This window comes from Bactrocera dorsalis, chromosome 2 (assembly GCF_023373825.1).
Source record: "Bactrocera dorsalis isolate Fly_Bdor chromosome 2, ASM2337382v1, whole genome shotgun sequence".
NCBI classification, from domain to species: domain Eukaryota; kingdom Metazoa; phylum Arthropoda; class Insecta; order Diptera; family Tephritidae; genus Bactrocera; species Bactrocera dorsalis.
Window position 1 is genome coordinate 23,231,996 of NC_064304.1, and position 24,560 is coordinate 23,256,555.

At 36.5% G+C, this 24,560-nt stretch overlaps 2 protein-coding genes across 8 annotated transcripts in view; both read right to left on the reverse strand.

Annotated features, from left to right (window-relative positions):
- LOC105231003 (proteoglycan Cow) overlaps nt 1-8,372 on the reverse strand; it is a 152,501-nt gene extending 144,129 nt beyond the window's left edge. For 3 of the 7 annotated variants that reach the window (XM_011212074.4, XM_011212073.4, XM_011212071.4), the window contains exons 1-2: nt 8,168-8,372; nt 7,243-7,663 (exon numbers count right to left, since the gene is read on the reverse strand). In XM_011212074.4, the coding sequence (XP_011210376.2) occupies nt 7,243-7,368 (126 nt within the window). In that variant the 5' untranslated portion in view covers nt 7,369-7,663; nt 8,168-8,372. Of the gene's footprint in view, nt 1-7,242; nt 7,683-8,167 lie in introns of those variants that run through there. The other 4 variants (XM_049450570.1, XM_011212072.4, XM_049450569.1 and 1 more) reach the window with 4 other exon arrangements.
- Nucleotides 8,373-19,703: 11,331 nt separating this feature from the next.
- Nucleotides 19,704-24,091, reverse strand: LOC105231004 (uncharacterized). Its single transcript, XM_011212075.4, has 9 exons — nt 23,326-24,091; nt 23,136-23,230; nt 22,890-23,069; nt 22,639-22,830; nt 22,179-22,574; nt 20,996-22,122; nt 20,611-20,937; nt 20,447-20,551; nt 19,704-20,379 (listed from the first exon to the last, which is right to left on the reverse strand). The coding sequence occupies exons 1-9, from the start codon at nt 23,363-23,365 to the stop codon at nt 20,319-20,321; spliced, it is 2,523 nt and encodes an 840-aa protein (XP_011210377.2). The 5' UTR covers nt 23,366-24,091; the 3' UTR covers nt 19,704-20,318.
- Between the last annotated feature and the right edge of the window lie 469 nt (nt 24,092-24,560).

Below are 24,560 nucleotides of genomic sequence, written 5' to 3' on the forward strand. Positions count from 1 at the left end.
TGGTGTGTGCAAAGTTTCAGATCGATATCTCTCAAACAGTCAGACGGTGGACAGATCTATGGAGTTCCATTGGAATTTATAATAACTCAAGCTTTCATCTAATGCGATTGCTCCAAACATATATGAAATGTTTCTTAAGACAATTAGACAGCAATCCTTGAACCAGCTTAGTCACATTCTAAGCTGCTACATCCCTTGAAACCCTTTGTAAAGCTGACTAAATGCATATAGTCCAAACACATTTATGTCACAATTATAATTGTATTTTCAAGACTCATAATATTGCTGCCCTGAAAGTATGGAACTCTCTTTTATACTTCTTTTAAATCAAATTTCCTTCTACTCTGAAAAATTTCCTAGCGGGTAGCTACTAAATGCACACATAAACACCGTAAATTCTATTAGAGAATATTTAGTGGAGGGTGACGGTTACAATAGCATTTGTTAGGTTTGGTCGATGGTCGAAGTAAAGAGAATTTATATGCGGTTTGTAGGCGTACACGCACACACACACATGCATCTGCATACTAAAGGCACCCCTGAGTGCATATAGCAATTTAGTTGAGGCCAAGCATACGCAGAGCATAATTACACAAAGAAATGGGAACGGCAACAAAGGTAAACAACATGAAAAAATATAGAAATGTGCAGGAAAAGAAAAATGAAAATCATTTCCAGTTAAACGAATATCTTCGTTATGGCGAGACGACTAAAAGTGCGATTTATGAAAAAGTTAAAATGAAAATTGAGAAGCTAGTTATGAACGGAGGGGAACTGTGAATGCATCTGCAAGGGGGTTTAAGTAAACCACAATTTGAGAATTATGCTTAATTGCAAGGAATGTAAATTGTTGCTGCAACTGTAACAATTTTTCACCTAACCTAACTTATGATGATTGTGGTGCTATTCATATTTCCAGTTTTTCTTTGAATGCTACTAAATATGGTTGCTCATTTTTCGTTTGTTTCTTTTAAGGCTTTAAATTTTATTCTATAATAGAGGGCTGTACGGATCAGTGATACGGTGATCTTATATATGTTTATATATATTACAAGTATAAACATATGACCAAGTCTCCTAGACTTAATACTGACTTTTTAACTTTCTTGAGTTTGTGAGATTTTTCGACTCTGTTTAGAGAGTTATACGTAGATTCACTGTTATATTTTGAAATTTGACAACCCTAGTGTTGCATTCTGACAACTCACAACTTTATCGTAAAGTCTGATATTTTTCATGTTTTACTTACTCAGAACGTTTTGACATACGAGCGCTATTTGTGTTGCTTACAGTTACTTCAAATATGCATCTCGGCCAAAAAATAGAAGTAAACTGTGAACGATGATTTTAATTCAATAGCTGTGCTTCGAAACATGTCTATGAATGGCGAGAGATGATGGAATGTGGACTTATGCGTATGCGCTCAAAAATAGAGAGCAGTCAACTGCATGGGTATTTCAAGATAAGCCATTTCCAAAAAAAAGTTGTTCGCGCACGAAGCACTTCCAAGCAAATGGTTGTCAGTTTTTTTTTGGAAAAACTGGGTTTAATACGAAACAATAAATTCTGAATGATGCACAACCATGTATTTGCCAGTTGCCTTTCAAGAAATCAGGAAAATAAATTACCGATGACAGATCACTCTGCACCACAACAATGCCAACTCTCACACTTCCACTGAAACAACTGCATTTTCGAGTACTCAAAACATCAATTTGTTGAATCATCCACCGTGTAGTCTTGACTTGGTACCGATTGACGTCTTTTTATACTCGTGCGTAGAGGCGCTTGATGCATTTAGAACTCTTGTTTTGGAGATACAGCAATTAGAGTGGCGAAAGTGTTTCGAAAATTGGTCCAAACGCATGCAAAAACATGTATCTATCAATGGATAATCATGTAAAACGATGTAAAGCAGTCGCCATTAATTAAAATTTGTTTTTGTTCTCTCATCCTGAAATAAAAAAGGCAACCTACGTATAAGTTTAAGCGAAAAAAATGAAATTTTAAAAACTCTACAGTGAGGTATGCCCCAAATTCAACATTTTTTGCTAAATTTGTCTTGAAAACTTTATGAATACCTATGTTTTTTATTGTAAGTTCGTTAAATCAATCAAAAATAGGAGGTTGTCAAGCGTAGATATACAATATTTAACCATTAAAAGGGCGTGGCTATTGCTCGATTTCATCTATTTTAACATTGCAGCATAAAGAGCTGCAGAACAAGGTTTTTGGAGAGATGGCTTAAGTAGTTGATGCGATATTAAACCTATAAAAAGCAGAAATCTTTGGAAAAATTAAAACATACATTAAAAAAATATGAATTATGCGCCTAAAAGTAGGCATGTTTAATTTTTATTGCTTCAAAGTCGCAGAATTGCGTCTAATTTTCGTTTTACATGAATTTATAATAAAATATTTATATAAATTAAGCCTACTTTGATGATTCTGAAAAGTTAAGGCCAAAGTCAACTAAAGTTTGTTGCATTATTTTATTACCATCTTAACGAATAATATATAGGATTTATAACCAAAAAATTGTCGATACAAAATACTTAGAAAAGCTAGTTATTACTTCAATTTCTAACATAATATTTTCCATTAACAACAATTAGCTATCTTAAACTAAATTTTCAACCTGACGCCTAAAGGTAGGCAACAGTATTGAAATAACTTGTTATTGTAAGTTTAAAAGCTTCATCTTAATTACAGTTAATAATTAATATGGAAAAATCTTTAAATATGATGGAAAGGCAAGCATTTTAAAAAGAATTGGACGGATGGAGAGCTATGCCGTGATGTATTTAAGTAACAAGAAAAGTTCTGATTTACACTACTCCTGCTTTTTACAGCGAAAAACACATTGTGTATGTCGTTTACTTAGTCTGTTGGTCGAAAACGCAAATTTCAATTGATTGATTGGTTTTTAAACGTAAATAATTAAAGTCATTAAAGTGGCACTAATGGGAAAGTATAAGTCTATGATTTCATGCACATAGTCTTTTAACTTATTAGCACCTAATTAATCATATTTATTTTTTTCTTTTAATAGACAGAAACAGTGTATGTTATTTGTCAAAAAAAAAATCAATGAAATTACAGGCTACATTAATGTACATTTCTATCTATATACATTTACACACATATTAACACAGATATTATATATACTACATAAGATTTCATTTCTGTAACCATTTAGAAACTTGCTTACTTTTTAACTTCTTCTAAAACAATGGAATCGACAAACCACTAACGCATTTACCAGCATAACTTTACAAGAAACCAGCAACAACAACAAAAACAACAATAACAATATCAGCACTAAATCAGCCATACATATAACAACAAAAATATCTGCAATGGCAACGAGCCGAGCGTTGATGATTCTTAGCCGCTTAGCTTAGATAGATGTATGCTTCCACAGCTACTTTCTTAATCCGTCATTCTCCACAGCCATCCCTTAACTATTTTCACACTACCGCCAACTCGACAAATATATCCCCTTCTTCTTCGAGTGCCACGTGCACAGACTGCCTACTCAGTTGGATAGCTGACAACAGTCATGCCAGCAGCGCCAGTGAAACTGATTTCACACAGCTTACACATGTGAGCATGTGTGTGTTAATACATGTATGTAACTATATATGAATATATACATATATATGTTTATATGTATGTGCCTGTGTGTGTATATCTGCGAAGCGACCGAATGCTATTGATTTTTTGCGTTTGTCGATTTCCGTTGTGTGGCGCAGAAGAACTAAACGTCCACACTCAAGCCGCTTAACCTATGTAAGCGGAGATGTACGTATTTGTGGGTGTATGACTCCTTGCTATTGGCTAACCTAACTACTGAAGAACTGCTTGCGCGCCCAGAAAACTTTTGAGCAGACCAGCGCTCGGGGTGAATATAATGCGCCACTTGTAAGTACCTGTGTACAAATTAAAGTGTGAATGAAGTGAAATGCTGCCTATACATGCATACACACATATACACAAAATAGCTACGTGGAATACTTCTAGCTGAGCATAACCAACAACTTTATCATTAGTGTCTGACTTGAGAAAGTTTGTTGTTTCCCCACACAATGGTCACTGACGTGCTGTCTGCTTATCTTAGAGCTTGTATGTTTATTTGTCTGTGTATGTGTAGGTGTGTATGTGTTTGATTGCAGATAGCTCTGGCAAAAGCCACTCTAATGCCCGCATTAAAGCAATCGACACCTGGCCGAACTAAGTGACCGTTGACCAAGCGCTCAGCCAAAAGTAGCTGCAACACGAGATAGACACGTCGTTCCACGAATACAAAAAACAAAAAATGTATATATGTACATATATATTAGAAGTATATGTATGTACGGCCATAGAGTATGTGCTTTTGGGGCATTTTGTCAGAAAGTTTTTTATTAATGACATTTTTCCGTGAATTTCTGAACAAATTTCATGCGATGAATTAAGCAGTAACTAACTAGACAGATTAATTATTTGAATTCTAAAGGCATAAGGCAATTAGCGATGACAATTTTCAAAATAGAAATTACCGGATTTAATCTAAAACAAAAAAAAACATTAACTTGGGTTATACCAAATCTATAGAATCATTCACAATTAAACAGTTTTTATATAGGAATCTGATTTTGATCAGTTAGTTTGTGTGGCAGCTAGATATATGCTATGGATATCCGATCCGAAAGAATAGACTCAAGTCGTCACTTTGACCATTTGTATGTCCTCATACATATATATTATATATACCATATAAGGTCTCCCACGTTTCTCTATGGGCTTTACAAACTTCGTGGCAAACTCGGACATAAATATGTTATTTACCTATATATTATATTGTATAAAGTACTTGGAAGCTACCCAAAGTAAAAGTATACTCACAATGTAACATTTTTTACATAAAAATCACATTTTAATGAAAATAAAATTAATCGATATTACTAAAACTTATCGATATATTTTAATTAAATCTTAACTTTTTCCTAAAATTTTGTATAAAAATTAGAATTGTCTAACTAATCTAAAAAAATGATTGGCTTTATCGAAATGTCGAGTAATCGAAATCGAATAAAAAAAATAATCGATATTTTTAAATTAAGAAACATTAAGTTTAACATACAAATTTTAGGTATTGCTATAATGTAAAAGTAAATTTTTAATGAAAATAAAATTAATCGATATTACTAAAACTTATCGATAAATAATAATTAAATTTAACCTTTTTCTGAAATTTAGTATAAAAATTAGAATCGACTAACCAATCTAAAAAACTAATATTTTTTATCGAAATGACGAGTAAACGAAATCGACTAAAAAATAATCGATAGCTTTAAATTAAGAAACTTTAAGTTTTACATAAAAATTTTATGAAGTACTAAAATTTGAAAGGAATTTTTCAATGAAAATCAAATTAATCGATATTACTAAAACTTATCGATAAGTCGATAGTTAAATCTTAACTTTTTCCTAAAATTTAGTATAAAAATTAGAATTGTCTAACCAAAAAAAAAATCATAATTTTTATCGAAATGACGAGTAATCGAAATCGAATAAAAATAATCGATATTTTTGAATTAGAAAAATTAATTTTTACATAAAAAAAGATAAAATATTTTGAAAAATAATAATAATAGAATTTATCGAAATAAAAAATAAACAAATATCGAAATTGGAAATTGGAAAAAGATAGTATGCTAACAATTTTCTTAAAAAAAAAATAGAAATAGAATAGAATATTATGATTAGAAAAAAACAGCTTTATTTTGACGAAAATAGCGAACAATCGAAATCGAATTTAAAATAATTCATATTTTTCAAATTTTGAAACTTTACTTTTAAATAAAAATTTACAAGAACAAATAAAATATTTTTAGAAAAAAATCATAGTTATTTTTACCGAACTGGCGAATAATACAAGAATCATTATGTATAGTATGTATATGGGAGCAAGGGTAATTCCTGGATCGATTTAACACATATTTAGCATTAAACTATAGAATAATTCATTTATAACTTTAGTTAATTTTGTTAACTAATTTTATTTGTTGATCGAAATATGCGGCATTAAGTCAATCGGAAGATCGAAAATCTTTATATAGGTATATAAAGGCTAGGTTACCTTAAATTTACCGAAAGACAATGTTAAGTCGAATCTATAAGAAAACTCAAGCTAAATAATTTAGAAAAAGTATTTCAATCATAGAACAAAATGTCTTTCCAAATTGAAGAGGTCTCATCGTTCGTCTGCCCCTCCAAAATATACAATATGATGAAATAATATGCATTTCAAATTATTACGAAAGTATTTTCTTAGACTGTCAACTTATTGAAAAATGCTCGAAATGATTATATCATAAAAACTCAAACTATATACTCCCAACAAATCAAACACCCTTTAACGACATGTGTCCACACCCTAAAAACACAAAGACACGTTTGTTTGGTTTTACAAAACTGTGTTGTTGATGCCGTAGATGAGCTATGGGTGTGAATTAGCAGAGCGCGCTTAATACCACAGCAACAACAACAAAAGCAACAATGCAACGCAATAACACACACCACACACGACGCCGACAACAAATCGGATTTGGGCGAGTAATTGGCAAAAGCAGACACAGACAAAAGGCGCCTAGTGAAGCGTAAAGGTGAAAAAGGAAATCGAAAAAAAGTGAGAAAAAAGGAGGAATTCAAGAAAAATGCTAATAAGAAAAACAATACATTGGCGCTACCACACAGAGGTGTATAAGAAAGTGGGTGGCAGGTGTGTGGGTGGCTTGTGAACAACATACGACGAATGTGGGATAAGGGTAAATGTGGTAGGGCGAGAAGTGACCGCACGTTAATGCAGTTTGGCTTCATTTGTCGCTTGGAAATGTGTGCTTTGCTTATTTCAGTCTGTTTATATGTGTATTGATTGGCTTGTCAAAGCAAAGGCAGTTCAGATTACTCATACGCAGTGTAGCACACGCAGTACGAAGCGTTGCAGACGTTTGTAATTTGCTGTCGCGCTAATTAGTTGTCATTTGCATGTTTTATATGTGTTGTATAGCTATGTATTATATATATTTATATATATTTGTTATGTGTTTGTAACTTTTACTGCTGATATCTGTAACTATTGCTGCCTCAATGCCGTTGTGCCCAACCTCTGTATTAGACATTTATTTTTTTCTTTCTTTCTTTCTTTCGTTCTTTCCTCCATCTCACACTACGTTTTCGCCTTCATTCCGCACTTACCTCATCGATAAACTCGAAATCGCCGCCATTTTCGCCAACGTATTTCTTCTTCTTGGCATCAGCGCCACTCAGACCGGATGACATCAACACCAGACAAATGCAGGCAATCAAAAGTAAACACCTCATTTTTCTGCTGTTTTTCTGGTTTGTAACGTTTCACAATAACAACAACAACGATACGTTAAGCGTATTAGATGTAACAGTTGCACTCAAGACTTTTATTGTTTCGATTATTTTTCGGTCGCTTTTATATGTTTCTATGTTTTTTTGTTTATATACGTGTAAAGTGTGTTTTCGCTTATTTTTCTGCGTTTGCTTTGCGTCGTTCGTTCGTTCGTTCGCTGAAAAACGCTTTAATGACCTGTGTAATTTACGTTTGCAATTTCCGTTTCCTTTGTTGCACGCAAATTACGAGCTTACACTGCAAGAATTCGTAATTTGATTAAACGATAATTTATTTTATTTTATTTTTATTGTTGTTGCGTACAAGTATAACGCTCGCGAGTGATATATTTTCCATAAAATTTTGCTTTGAAATTTTTCATTCACATTTGTTATTGTCTGCGAAGGCAAGGCAGCAAAAGTACAGCAGCACACACACATATACACTACCAAACATACACACACACACATATGTATGTATACAACTCACACAACTGTCACTGCAGTTGCTGTGAATGCGTGTGCAAGGGACGAGCGAAAATGGTGCTCATCTTCGAATTTTGGCTCTCCACCCGCATTCGCAAACGCATTCGTGCAGTCACAGTTACAGTAACGGTAAATAGTTGTAAAAACTAAATTTCATTTGTGTCTGCGTATATGTTTGTATATATGTATGTGCAACTATATAACAGCATATATGTGTATAACTGTGCATTTGGGCTGCCTTCTTCGCTATTAGCTTGTTGTTATTGTTTTACACTACCAACACTTTAAACACACACGCACACAAGCGCGCTTACGCAATGTACATATGTATGTATGTGTACACTGAGCACTTAGTTGGTCTCTGCTATGCTCTACTATGCTCTGCTATGTGCTGCTATTTTATTGAAAGCAAAGTCCTTTTTCATCCGCTTGACAATTTGCAACACTTTTAGCCACCGCCGCGTCCGAATGTAAACTGACTGCATGGACTTGTCCCTATTGGAATGTACGGAATTCTTTTGTCAAGTCGCCGTTTTGGTGGTTCAAACGAATCTCGGTTAGCTGTGCGACGCATGCGGCGTGAGTGTGAGCGCCCAAATGAGGAGCACGGGTGCCAACTCTTCGAAAGTGGTGAGAGCGCGTCTTCAAATAGTCAATAAATCGTAAAAAGTGGTCAGTTGGAAAAATTCAGGAACTATTTTTCAATCAGTTTTACTAATTCAAATTATAGAAGTGATAGTTTTCCAATCATTTAAGAATTTTAAAAGAAAATATGCTCTCCATAACCAATCTGTGGATAACTTAACTTGCGTACTTATTGCGAAACTTTTTGCTTTATTTTGGAGAATATGTGCATCTGAGTACTTCAACTTCCAATATTCAGAACATTTATATTCATTGACTCCTCACTAGCCTCTAAAAAGGCAGCCAAGTCAACTGATTGCATATATCGTAGCTTCAAACTACCGATTTGACAAACTTTAAAATAAATTATTTAATAGCAGTCGACGCTTGGCATCCACCACTGGTCGAAAAATTAGATTAAAAAAATCCCATAATGAGATTTATTCACTTTCAGTTACAGTTTTTGCATTTCCAATTGCTTTTAGTAATCAGATGATATTTCAAATACCGTGAACGATATTTTTTTAGGTTAGGATAGGTCACACTGGCTGTCTTTCTCGCCATACATAGGGCTACAGGTCTTTTATAACGCCAGATGGATATTTATTATTAATACCAACATCATGCAATATTTCGTCTGGCCCTCGGCTGAACTAACGTCAACGCTTTTTGTGAAGTTTAATAGAGACTAGATTTCTTATTCTGATACAACCCCCAGTCCCTTAAACTGTGAAGCTCCTTCTAGATAAGACCGAACATAAGCAAAGTCATGTCTACCTCTCTGCACTTTCTACATGTGTCATACCATACAGCTCGCATACGATGCTAGTAAAATGTGATCTGCGACTGCAGGGTTTGTTCAGAAGTAATAGGACTGAGTCGATTTAAGAAAATTTGTTGAACCAATCGTTACAATTCTTTAAAAACTTTCAAAAAAGCCTAATTCTGTGTCGATGTAGCGCTGCCAGCGCGATTTCCAAGCATTGAAGGCGTCACGGAAGGCTTTCTCCGGAATAGCCTTGAGAGCCGAGGTACATGCTCCATGGATTCCTTCTGTCGTCTCAAAATGCTTGCCTTTCATCGGCCTTTTCAGGCAAGGAAACAAAAAGGTCCGTGGGGACACATCGGGGCTATAGGGCGGCTGCGAAAGCGTTAGGATGCCGGCCCTGGCTAGATAGCTGTTCACAATAAAAGTGATGTGAGCCAAGGCGTTATCGTGGTGCAACTTCCAATCGGTTGCGATGTCTTGTCGGAGCCTATTGACCCTTGTTTGAGTCTCTTGAGGACTTCCACGAAACACTTGGAGTTGGCGGTTTGTCCAGGAGGTACAAATTAAGGGTGGACGATTCCTTTGATCTCAAAAAAGACAATGAGCATCGTTCACTTTGAATTTGTTCATTCTTCCCTTTTTTGGGCGAGGAGATGCCGGCGTGTGCCACTCGGAAGATTGCCTGTTTTCCTCGGGATCATACTCAAAGATCCATGACTAAAGCAGAATCTGGGTAAACCTGCTTGATCATATAAAACGTCTCTGATTTTAATTAATTTTAATTTTAATCGCCTATCTGCGCTCTAACGAACACTGCATTTTCGACTTGACCATTCACAAAAACGCGTCGCGCGAAAATGTTTGTCGAGCCACCCCAGGTGCTCGGAGACAACATCGTACGTTAGCTGGGAAAACCTCTCTATCGAATGGAGTTGGTGCGCACATGCTCCGATGTATAGTCGCAGCGGAAGAAAATCAGTCCTTTTATTTTCTGGACAAACCCTGTGGACCAACAACCGTCCTGTAATATTTTCGAGACCGTGTGATTAAAAAGCTTGCATAAAATTTATCACGGAAAAAGGCATAATATAAGGGGCCATAAGATCATAGATAAGTTGACCCAAGCAAGTTGTCCATTCAACTACAATTAGTGACTATACAATCAATAGAGGATCTTAATATCGCAAAAGGGAAGCTTGATCAGCTCTATATTTATCAAAAGCAACTTTACTGGGCAGGAGATGTGGGTTTGTCAAAAAAAAGCGAAACGGCCCAATAATCTGGCAAATGGCGCTCCAAAAATGAGCCAAACCCGAATAAAACAAATTTGCTGAAAGCAGTAAAGACCATCCCTTCCCAGGCTTTTAACAAGTATAAATCTCGAATACTTTCAGAGCTGGAGAATTTTCTTCCATACGTACGACATGAACTAGCCAGCGTAGCTGCTGTGTCTTTATTCGCTGAACTATGTCAATGTCGTCGTATAGCTCATCGTTCCATCGAATGCGGTGTTCGCCTCCTAAGGCCGATTCATCATATGTTGTCATCGTCCATGCCTCTGCACCATATAGCAGGACGGGAATAATGAGTGACTTATAGAGTTAGGTTTTTAGAGACTTTACTTCTCAATTGCCTACTCAGTCCAAAGTAGCACCTGTTGTCAAGAGTTATTCTCCGTTGGATTTCCAGGCTGTCATTGTTGTTTCTGGTTCCAAGATAGACGAAATTATATACAAATTCGAAGTTTTGAATGTCAACAGTGACGTGGGAGCCAAGCCGCTAATGCGACGAGTGTTTGTTTGAGGACAGGAGATATTTCGTCTTGCTCTCGTTTACTACCACACCAATTTGTTTCGTTTCCTTATCCAGTCTGAAGAAAGCTGAACTAACGGCGCGGGTGTTGAGGCCAATAATATCAATATCATCGGCATACGCTAGCAGCTGTACACTCTTATAGAATATTGTACCTGCTCGATTAAGTTCGGCAGCTCGAATTACTTTCTCCAAGAGTAGATTAAAGAAGTCGCACGAAAGGGAGTCGCCTTGTCCTTCCCGATCCTGACGGAGCTTTTGGTATTGCTCAACGTCAGTTTACATAACCAAATTAGTATTTCGGGGATACCAAATTCAGACATCACGGTATACAGGCAGCTTCTTAGATATTAGGGAGGATGGAGTCACATGTAGAAGTTCACGCAAGTAAGAGTTCTCTGATTACCATTCACTTGGGAGTGGACAGAAACGTTTCTTTTACATATGGCTCAAGCAGCTCACTACTTCCGGTGTTTGATCAAGTATCCTCTGGGTAGCCAGAAAACATCCGTTTGAAGGCGAGCTAAAGTGAGAAAGCGAAACATCCCCTCCACAGGGTTGGGCGCTGAATTTGGGACCGGCCAAGTAAAAAACACTACCAATGAAAACTAATCGACAGTCTTAGATGAGAAACGCCCCTTTTGATGATAACCATGGCACACGAAGTAAGGAAGAAGGCAAGCACAATCCGAAAAAGTGATAGTCGGCGTTTACATTCGCCGAAGAATTGCAGAAAAATCATTAATCGGAAACGAAATTCTTACATCACCGACCTTCCACAGCCATTTTGGTCGTATTAGGGCACAAACTGCTGCCTTATGAAGCATTATTTTACTTTACTAGCGTTTTCTCAGTGTATGCTACAAGTTGCTAAGCCTATCCGAAGTTGCGCATGCTTCAACATTTTCCCAAATATGCTCTCAATTTCTCTGCTCTTATACCACGAACTACCAACCCTCCTGCCTTAACCAGCCGAGCACAGATAGAGGACATTTTAGCACATTTAACCCACACCGCCCGAGGAAATGTCAAAACAACAACTAAACAAAACAACATACCACCAGATGGGCGCACACAAGCACACGCATCACGATACCGATTTAGAAGGCGCAACCAAAATCGATTTTCACTTTGCGTGTGCGACCCTCCTCCAAAAAAAGCGAAAAGAATAAAAAACGAACGCATTTTGTATTTGGTTGTGAGCAGCGCCGCATAGTCGCTACTCCGCCGCCTGCAGCACCGACCGCGCCGACCAGATAGCATCGATGTGCGCTAAGCCAACGACGACACTTCGTCCGTCCGTGATGCCGTGCAAATTGAGGCACCGTTAAATGAGCACGAGTCAAAACCCAAAAGTCTTTCACCTAAGTATTAGCTGGTCACCGCTGCTGAACCGTGGCAAATATTCAATTCTCTTTTAAGCGCGCTCTCTGAACCCGCGCTGTCAACACAACTGCTAGGCCTTTGCCGGGCAGCAGTCGCTACTTAGACACAGCAATCATGTCAAAGGAAAAATCCCATCCACTGACTTGGCTTTTGTGTCAACATTAACGGAGCGAAAGGCGACGGTGACGGTGACGACGACACATCTTAATACTCGCCTGCTGTGACTCGATAGAGGCGAGCGCGCGCGCGATGCAGGGACGGCTGCTGTTACTTATGTGAGTGCTGGAGTGTGTATTGGGGCTCGGATTTTTCGGCAACGCGTATGCAAATCAACAGCAACAACGAGCGCCAACAACAAAATTTGTGCGCGCATCATTGAATCGCACACTTCACCGCGCCCGAGCTTTCCGACTGGCAGTCAGCAATCACCCAGCAGAGCCAGCCACCCAGGCATCACATTGATGAGTCAAGCATGATTGCCATTGTCCTCAAGCCGTATGCCGTCGCCACCTACTGCCACTGCAGTGAGTGTGTGCTGCATGCCAAAAGAGATATGCCGGTGTTGTTGTTGTTGCCCTCGTGCTCGTTGGCAATGGGAAATGTGCCATTTAGAATTTTTCGGCAATTTTATGGAATTTTTGGCCATCGAACACGTTTTATCGACATGCCAGTGCATTAACGACGGAATGAGTTGTCAAGCAGCCAGCCAACCAGTCAACGGGGCAAAGCTCTGTTGTGTCAAGCTCTCAAGCAAGTCATACCGGCCTGTCTCACTGCTCCAGCCTCTCCTACTGCCCCAGCACACATGACTGCCATAGCAATTCAACGCACGACCGCGGAGTCATCAGCGCCGGCTTTGGCTTGTCCCAACAAACTCACGCGTAGCCCAGCGGCGAAATTTTGTATTATAAACGCAGCCGCTTTGCTGCCAGACCGACTGGCTGGATAGCCATTTTGTTGGCTTCGTTTTGCTTGTAGATAGATACCCTGCCGATATGACGCAGCACTCACGCGCTAAGTCATCGAGCCGCGCTGACATCACAGCCACCATCGTCGCTGCTGGTCGCACGCATTTGGCGCTGGCACGATTTTTAATTTTTGGTCGAGTGCTTTTCACTGCGTCTTTCGATTTCATCGAGCACGTTGAATTCGGATATGTGCACAACAAAAACAAAAGCAACGGCACTGGTAATGCAAACAGCTTTGTTCATTTTTCACTGCTCCAGTTTTCTGTGCTATTTCGGTGCTTTCGCTCGGTGCTCGTCATTAATGCCGCGTTATGCCGCAGCGATACCGTGTAAGCACGTAACCGTAGTTATTTTCAAATCGTACGCTCCGGCATGTAGCTTGAAATTTTTCGAATCATTAATATCTGAAATGCATTTAAAAAACCAGGTATCCAGGTTATTCTCCACTTGGCCTTCCAACGGAGTGATGGTCTTCCTCTTCCTCTGCTTCCCCCGGTGGGTACTGCGTCGAATACTTTCAGAGCTGGAGTGTTTTCGTCCATTCGGACAACATGCTCTAGCCAGCGTAGCTGCTGTTTCTTGATCCGCTGAACTATGTCAATGTCGGCGTATATCTCGTACAGCTCATCATTCCGCCGACTGCGGTGTTCGCCGTTGCCAATGCGCAAAGGACGATAAATCTTCCGTAGAACCCTTTTCTCGAAAACTCGTAATGCCGACTTATCAGATGTTGTCATCGTCCATGCCTCTGCACAGTATATTAGGACAGAGACGATGAATGATTTGTAGAGTTTGGTCTTTGCTCGGCGAGAAAGGACTTTAATTCTTAAATGCCTACTCAGTCCGAAGTTGCACCTGTTGGCAAGAATTATTCTGTGTTGAATTTCGCGGCTGACATTATTGTTGGTTTTAATACTGGTTCGAAGATAGACGAAATTATCTACGACTTCGATGTTATGACTATCAACTGTGACGTTGGAGCCAAGCGGCGAATGCGACGATGGCAGGCGACCAGACCCATTTGCTTCGTCATTTGCCGCATCTTTTTGTTGAGTTTCCGAGCATTACTTCTGTCGGCCAGCTTGTCCAGCTCTTCAAACTTACGCATCTCGGGCATTCTCGTTTTCATCAGCAAAACTCGCACGTGTTGTGATCGATTGTAACGTTGCGATATAGGCAGTATTTTTCTCTCCACTGCTTGGTCGTTCGGTCAAATATATTCTTGATTAAACAATCATTAAGACTTCTGTGTCGTATACTCCACTGTATGATGACGAAGCTATACCTTTAGAAGGCCTATTGTGAAACCACCGGGACTAATATCCCTCACTCCATTGTCTCTTCTCTGAACCATCCCGGTTTTGGGTAGAATACGGTGGATGCGGAAACTATTCGAAGCTCAATTCATGGCACGATTCATTGTCTTAATGAAACAACACTTTCTTTTTTTTCAAATGCGGTAATTTCGCCCTGCAAACGATATGTAATAGTCACTGTTGATGGTAATTTCTTTTCAAGGTAGTAAGTAAAAATTATTCTATACGCAACCCAAAATAGAAGAGCAGTAAACTCAAAAGCTGACTGTCGATTGGACTTCGAAGTGAAATTATGGAATCATTCAAATCATCAACTGTTCGTTGTTTTTGATCAAAAGTGACCTCACGAACAACTTCATTTTACGGTTATACAAAATTATTTTGGGGTCGTTTTTTGTTTTCGTCGGTAACAGTCTATTTAGGGCTTCCACTGCCTTCATCGTCCTTGGTGCTCATTTTGCTCATTCAAACTTAACAAACCATTTCTCAACGGTTTATTTTCCTGATGCAGAGTTTAGATAATATGGATCAATCAAAACCTTGGTAATTCCTTTTTTCTAGGTTCAAATTGTTTCTTATAACGGGTGATTGGATAATATTCGACCGAATAGGGCAACTCGGACTGACGTATGGAATGACTTAACGCATTATACTTGGATGTCCAGATCTCAAATTGAAAGCATACAAAATAAAGCATGTATAAGAACTAAAGCCGCTCGACCTTCCCAAATGACATCGCTTTTCTCTATGGGCTCTTGAATAGTTCCAAAGATGATTCGACGTTTTCGAGCCAAATTTGGTTCAACGATGAGGCCCATTTCTGGCTCAATGGGTATGTAAACCAGGAAAATTGCCGTATTTGGTACGAAGGTCAACCTGAAGAGATTCAAGAGCTGCCATTTCATCCAGAAACAACGGTTTGGTGTGGTTTGTAGACCGATAGATAATTTCACATTTTGGGCCGGTCGATTGGCCACCGAGATCATGTGATTTCACACCGTTAGACTTTTTTCTGTGACGATATACAAAGTCTAAAGTCTATGCAGAAAATTCCGCATCGATTTAGTTCTTGGGGCTAAACAGGACGCGTGTCAATCACCAGTTACCAGTCGAAATGCTCGAACGAGTCATCGAAAATTGGACTCAACGGATGGATCTTCTGATGCGTAACCCGCGGCCAACATTTGGAAAAAATAATTTTCAAAAAAAAAATGCCAAAGAATATTATTTCGAATGACAATAAACATTCCCCAATATATTTGAAGGTTCTGTGTTTTTTCTTTAAAAAAGTAAGAAACCTCGAAATGAAGCGCCCTTTATTACTTCAACTTTCCTCTATAACGAGGGAATATAGTTTCCTTTCAGTGCCCCTTTAAGAACCTAACTAGACTTGGATGTAGTTTTAGAACTGCTGTAATTGAACCGGGAATAAACATTCCGGTCCCGGTCTGGAAGCTACTTATTCTCCAATATATTTGTAGCAGCTATATGCTACAGTGGTTCGATATCGGCAGTTCCGACAAATGAGCAGCTTCTTGGAGAGCAAAAGACATGTTGAAAATTTCAAATCAATATCTCAAATACTGAGAGACGAGTTCTAATATATGTATGTATACAGGCAGATATACGGACGGTCGAATAGACTTATAAGGGTTTCCCTTCTTTCCTTCTAGTTGAGACAAATTTCATGGTAAACTAAATATTCCCTGCTCCTGCTCAGGCTTATAGAACTATATAAAACTAGGCAAACAACTATATTTAAACAAACAGTTATGTTTTTGGTATTGCTTTTCATGTGGGTTTTTATTAAAAACGCTCAATTCATTCAATTTGTTCATTTAACAACTTCATAGTTATATATGGATGTATGTATGTATGTTTTAATTTGTAATTAGTCATTTTAACAATTTCTATTTACTTTTTATATATGTATGTGTGTATGTTTGTATGTCTATATGCGCAAATATGTATATGTATTCAATTGTGTTAGAACGCAGGTGCAGCAGTTTACATGGATGTATGTATGTATGTATTGTGAGTACATGGTAATGAGTACATTTTAATAACGCTACATTGGATTGTGTGTTTGTGTGTGTGTATGTTGAATTTCAATACATATCTGCTTTCTCTTCATACATATAAATGCACCAATTATGCGCTAAATTCATTTACAAATTTTTCTTGCAATATTCATATTTGCTTATATTTTACCGTTATGCACACTTACATGGGTGAGTATATGTATATGTGATTAAAATTGAACTTCACGCAACTTATTTGATTCTTCTTGTTTTTATTACAAAGCTTTGTTCATTTATTTGTTTTTTTTTTTGTTGTTTTTGTTTTCACTAATACTATAAAGAAAAAGTATTGCGTAATTATGCTAATTATACAAATTGCTTTAAGAAAATCAGTAATAAGAAAAAAATTATAAAAAAATACTAAAAAATATATATAAAAAATAAAAAAAATATATAAAAAAATAAAAAAAAAAATATTTAAAAATAAAAAAAGTAATAATTTAAAAAAGTTATGTATAATAATAAAAAAATGTAAAATATTTAAAAATAATAAATAAATATAATAATAAAATTTAAAAAAATATACAAAAGTAATAAAAATGTTATAAAAATAAAAAAATATAAAAATACAAGTAAAAAAGTAATAAAAAAATAAAATAAAAATAATAAAAAAAAACAAAAATAATTCAAAAAATTGTATTTAAGAAAATCAATAACAAAAAAAATTATTAAAAAAAATACAAAATACGAGCATTAAAACAAAAATAATTATAAAAAATTATAAAAATAAAAATAAAAAAAAATAAATAAAATAAAAAGTAAAAATAATAAAAGAATTTAAAAAGTAGTAATACAACTAAAAATAAAGAAAACTAAAAAATTAAAAAAAAACAAAAATAATTCAAAAAATTGTATTTAAGAAAATCAAGAATAAAAAAATTATTTAAAAATACAAAATACGAGCATTAAAAAAAAATAAATAAAAGATCAAATAAAAACATAATAAAGAAATACAAATAAAAAATGCAAAAAGAAACAAATAATTAAAAAAAAATAAAAATCGAACTTAAAAAAAATATAATGGAAAACAATCAAAACAAAAATAAAGAAAACTTAAAATATATAAATAAAAAATAATACAAATAATGTGTTCAAGAAAATCAATAATAGAAAAATATATAAAAAATAAAAAATACGATCACACATATTTAAAAATTAAAAAAAAATAAAAACAATAAAAAATTAAAACAAAAAAATTTAAAAAATAATAAAAAAATAATAAAAAAAAAATATATAAAAACAATAAAAGCTTAAAACAAAAAATAATAAAAAGAATAAAATAGTACAAAAAAAATAATTGCAATGGTTTTGATTATGTGTTGTTGTAATTGCGCATTACATTTTTTTTAGTAACTTAAAGCTAAACAAAAAATTTTTGGTTAATAAATAAATCATTACTACTCGCTGGGTCGCGAGTAAACAAACCAAAGTACCTAGCTTATAAGGATATGTTTATGGAAGTGATTACAATCAAAGTAAAAATGGCATTTGTTAGTGTTAGTGTCAGCTACACATATTATTGTTGTTTAAATGCAATAAAAATGTTTGCAAAAATTCAAAATCCTAAAATAATACTTGCACTTATAACGGAAACGATTGCAGCCCGGCTAGCGTAGTTAGAAAGGATCTAGTGAAAACCGGATTAATTTACGCATACATAAAACCTTTTGGGCTTACTAATGATTATAATTTCGACTAAATTAATAATTATAATTTCACTCAAATACATGTATGTCTAAGATCTAACTTTTGACTGTCTTCGATACGATACTTCACTACTCGCCCCCACTGCTGAATATAGCAGCAATTTTATCTAGTTGAATTCACTCAAGAGCGTCAATAATAATCTCTTCGTGTTATAACTTCTAACGATTTTACCAGTTCATTTATATTAAACAAATTTTGTGTTCGTTTCGCTATTCTCCAAGCATCGGTGGATCGAAGACAGCTATTTTTTGTTGTTATTATAATTTCGAATAAAGTTATGTTTCTTGAAAAGAAGCGCTTATACGATATATGTATATACTACAGAAAATTTCTTTTTCGAATTTCGAAAAGTTTCACGATTAGTCGGCAATTACTCTAAAAATGTTTTATCAATTGACATCATTATTGTATATTCACTGGAGCTTCACTTCATTTAGCGCTATATTAAAAGTTGAAATTTAAAATTTTAATAAAAGTAGCTCACACACGAAAAAAAATACAATTCGAGCACCATAAACGCGATCAATTCTAGACCCGTTTTCTCCTTTAGAATGATGGAGTTGAAGCACTTCAGCGATGGTTCGACGAATTCGGTTTTTAAATTATTAACGATTGGAAATTTTCGTTCAATATTCGAATATTTTTGTTTTTCGAAGTTTTGAGAATTCTTTATTTTTCAATTTCGAAATACTAGCATTTCGAGCATGTCCGAACGATTGGAAATTTTCGTTCGATATTCGAATATTTTTGTTTTTCGAAGTTTTGAGAATTCTTTATTTTTCAATTTCGAAACATTAGCATTTCGAGCATGTCCGAACGATTGCAAATTTTCGTTCGATATTCGAATATTTTTGTTTTTCGAAATTTTGAGAATTCTTTATTTATAAATTTCGAAATACATACTAGCATTTTGGGGCTGTTCAAATTAGAAGTTTTCGTTCGATATTCGAAAATCTTTAATTTTCGAAATTTTGAGAATTCTTTATTTTTCAATTTCGAAACATTAGCATTTTGAGGCTGTTCAAATTAGAGGTTTTCATTCGATATTCGAAAATCTTTACTTTTCGAAATTTTGAGAATTCTTTCTATTTCAATTTCGAAATTCGCAATTTGAGATTTTTTGGAAAAGTAATGGTTTCAATAGCTTTGGTTTTTGGAAATTTGAAATCTTAAGAATTCTTTAATTTTAAATTTCGAAACACTAGCTATGCCTATATGTCCGAATCATTGCAAATTTCAGAATTTACGACTCGTGCTTTGTTTCGGAATATAGGAGATTCGACAATCACTGAAAAATTGTATATTTTAAGTTTCATTGCGAGCATGTCCGAAATTTGCATTTTCAGATTTTTTCGAAAAGCTGTTATTTTAAAAGAATTCTTTATTTTTCAATTTCGAAATATTAAAGTATCAAGTATATTCGAATTACTGCAAATTATGAAATATATTATTCGAGTATTTTTTGTTTCAAACATTAAGAAATTCAAAAATTTTTCGAAAACTCCACTTTCGAAAATAACCCTAAGTTTTGTGCTCATTATGAAACTTTAAATGCGTTATCTGCTGCATATGTGCTTTTTTAATACTAAAGTTATGTAAATCTCTTATTTTTATGATATTTGAGCGGTTGCAACACAGTTTAAGAGTGTATGCAACGAGCGTGAAATATTATTTGAGACAACGTTTTCAATAGAAATTGAAACAAAATGTAAATAAAAGTACTGTAAAAGGGTAAAGGAGGCAAATACACAAAACTTGAGCACATTTATAGATGCACCTTCAGCGATTCCATGCGACTGATAATACGACGACGCAACTCGGCATATCTGCAAGAGTGAGAATATATGTTTTTCAATAATTATAATAATTAAAAAAGGCGCTTTTAACTGTTACCTTTCTCTAACTTTGGCCACTTCGCGCTCCAACTCATCATCGTAGCGCTCCAAAATTGCACGGCATTCCGGCAGTGAGAGGTTTATAAACTGAGCCACCTCATTGCTGTAAGTGTTCAAACATTAAAGAATGATAAATTGTTATAAATATGCGCGTGTGCATACCTAATTTCATCCGTTTTTTTGGCATCGACCAGGTAGAGACGCGCCACATCCTCATGCGGTCCCATCATGACGCGCGTCAATAACGGATAATCAGTCTCTTTCAAGCGCTTCTGTTCGCCATTATCGCGTATAATGAAGAGTGAAAAATTCTCCACAGCGCTGTCGACCTTATACTTCTCCAACAGTAAATTGATAACCTCCGTTGTGGTGACCAACGATGTGACCCACACGGACATCTGCGAGCCGTAGGGCGGTGTAAAGAACGATGTTTCACGATTGTAAAAGTGACCGTTGATGGAACAGCGGCGCTTCAATTTAGTGCGCGATCTGCAAGATAGAAAATAGTAACATTTTTATTATAAAAACACAAATTAAAGCCACGTACCTTCTGTTGCCACTGCGGCGCTTGATGGCGGCGGCACCTGTGCGCGGCGGCCTACGCAAGACCACACCGTCCTCGGTTACGTGCAGCGGTGGATCCGCATCATCATCATCATCATCTCCACCAGCGCCACCATTGTGCACCGCATCACTACCCCTGCTTGCCGTGTACATCTCCTCCGTTTGCGTCAACTCATCGCCAGCGGCGTTGCCACTGTTTGACACAGTAATCGATGGTGCATCGGCGCGACTGGAGTCCGCCTCACTAACACTACCCTTGTCGTTATCTTTCGGATAGCAATCCATTTCAATCGTCACATACCGTTGGGGCACATCACTACGCCGCATGGTGGCCGATTGTTGTGGCTTCAGCGTTGAGTCGTCATCGTCGCTGTCCGAGTAATCAAAACACGACGGTCCTGACTTGGAGCGATTTATGCCCTTCTCGAAGTGGTTGTGTCCGTGCTGATAAGTGGTTAGATTTTTGGAGTTGCCACCCGTTGCAGTTGAGGCGGAGCCACTCTTTTGCAGTGCATACATGCGTTGCATCGAATGTGGACTGGCAGTGCCGCTCTTCAAATGTAGCGTATCGTTTATTAAATTCGCATCGATGGAACGCAAGGCATGCTCACAATTGAAGCTCTTGCTCATTGGGCTTTCGCCGTAGAACTTGAGCGAATCATTTATACGCGACGGATCGATTGGTTGGTTGCGCTTTAGTGAGTCCTCATTCGGCTCACGAAATGAATTGGCACCACTGACATAATCTAGGTGAACACTACGTTTGAATTCCTCGAAATCCATTGGTTTGAGCGTAGCATCATCGGACGACTCGAAATTATCCGCTGTCGTGGAGCTGGTGTTTATGGTCGCCGAGGTTGCAGTGACGAAATTGTCGGAAGAAGTGCTGCTACTCTCACTATTGCTATTACTATTGTTGGTGGTATTTGTGGAAGAAGACGTTGGTGAGGTTGGTGATGGCACTTCGCTGTTCGTATTCGTGCTTTCGGTGAGATTATGAGCCGAAATCGTTTTTGTGGGTGAACTATCGCTGGAAGACGTTTGTGACGATGGCAATTTAACTGGCATCGTTTCGTAAATTTTATCTTTTTCGCTAACACGACGCTCCACCTGAAAAAAATATAATATGTGAAGCACATATTTGAATAGAGTGAGTTGTACAATACCTGTAGCAAATCATCGATCTCGTCCCATTCCAATTTCTCTAAATTATCCAACTTCGAAGGCAACGTTGCCGACATACAACTTGTGGATGCTGTGGTGATCGTCGTATCAGTGCCACATAGCGTGCTTGTGGACACGGACTCATCATCATCGTTTGCACGCCCATTAGTCCCATTTAATAAAGGCACAGCAGCACCATCAGCACCGCCAGTGGTATTGGCAGAAACTTCTTCTGGCGTAGTGGGTAAATCTGTCAAAGGATACTCGTTCAAACTACTCGAATCGAATGTCATGCTCTCTGACAGCGATATATCTGTTGACATGTTTTCGACCTCACTTGCTGTTGTGGGCGCTTCCAGCGATTCGCTTATGTCGTTTTCCTTATCCGACGGGCTATCCTAATATTGTAAAAATGCAAATATTTAACAAACGAAAATAAAATATTGCAATTTATAAACTCACATCCGCTGCTTTGGAGACACGCTTTGAATTCCGCTTACGCACAACCAACGTACGCTGATCGTCGTCCTCTTTGAGATGTATCACACCATGTACGCCCCAAGAAACACGCAATGCACCTTCCATTATTAGCCGATTATTTACTTCGCGGCTTCGTATTTCCATGCTCTTATTGTCGTAAAATTGGTTGTAAACCTTAAAAAAATGTTTGTACATTAATTGTGTTTAATTGCGATATATTGCTAAGGTTTTACCTTTAGTTTGCTTTCCAAGTGATCTCTCGGCAAAACCGGCCCACCATTTCCAATAAAAGAGCGCTGCGCTCCTTTTACGCCATAGCTCTTATGTGATTCCACACGTGTGCCATGTCCGAACAGTTGCGGTCCGAAGAGCGCACCATAGCATGGCACATGACAGTAAGGCACTCCTTTATGCTAAACAATAGATTAAAGGGTGTTTAATGATTACACATATAGTTTTACAAAAGAACAAAGGCAAACCTCAGCATGTTGGCCTGGATTCAGCCGCTTGCCGCATTCTTCACATCGTAAACACTCTGGATGCCAATCGTAGCCTAACGATTGTTTGCGCTCCGCTAATAGAATAGAATTATATGTTAGTGACCACTCAAACCAAAGCAGTATTGAGTTTATGAGCTTTTGGTTTCGAATTTCAACAGCAATTACTTACCGAAGTAGACTGGCTTTCCGCATTTGTGACACTTCCACATATTTCACGCGCTATGTTCAATCTGTAGGGTCAAGTGTGAGGAAAGGAAAATTCGCTGTAAGCAGCGACTACTTCTATGCCCTGCTTCCAGAATAGTCTGTATAAATAATAAGCTAATAGCCACTATCGAGTTTTCTTTTATTTTTTTACTTTATTTCGTGCAAACGCGTGACGTATAAAACTTTACATAAAATATGCAAATGATCGTCAAACAGAAAACAAAAACACGCGAGTATGTGGATAGTATAATTGGTAAAAACAAGAATTCACAAGCCGAATAGCTGAAGCACGCAACCGATCAAGAGAGAATACCCAAAACGGAAACAAATTAGCCACAAAGGGCATAGAGGACACTGAACTCACTGGGCTTTCAGTTTATGAACATAGTTTTTCTTTTTCGCACTTGAATTTTAATATATTCGTTATAACATTCCATTTACTTTAATGCAAATAAATAAAAATTATTACTTCTATCTTTTGCTTTGCCTCAGTCACCGCCAACGCAAATCACGAAACGTGTTGTGAATTATTAGTGCCAGTATAATTATATATATTTAATGAACTCGTACACCGCAGCACTTCATTTGCTAGCGCTGCAATAATTTGTTTATTTCAATTTATTGTTTATTTTATTGCCGACAATAACTTTTCCTACTTATTTGGAGGCGAAAAATAAAACAAATGCATTGTTTGCTTCGCGAATGGAACAAGAACAATTTGCCGCAATGTTACCAGCTGTCTTAAAAGACGACTAGTAAAAATTCATTAAAACATTTATATAACTTATTTTATTTTTTTATTAATAAACAGCAATATTTCTTTAAGCTTATTGTTAAATAATATATTTTATTTTAGTTTATAATGTAAATTAAAATTTTTTAAAAAGTTATCATTATGGGCGACATCTGCATGTGAGATTGTAAACAGTAAACAGCTGAAAAGCTGAGTTGCCAGCTTCTGAATAATAGCTGATCTGACAGATTCGTCTTCCAAATCAAGTTATTAAAACAAATATTGCAGTTCCAACAAAATAATAACCGTATACGGTAAATTAAGAGGTGAAGCTCGAATTATTTTAACAGACACCTTTCAAGAATTACCTAACATACACTGTTTAAATGATCCAATTATAATCAAAATATCAATTTTGTTGTCCAACTTTATGGTTTCCTATTTACAACGGCTTGCAAAGCATT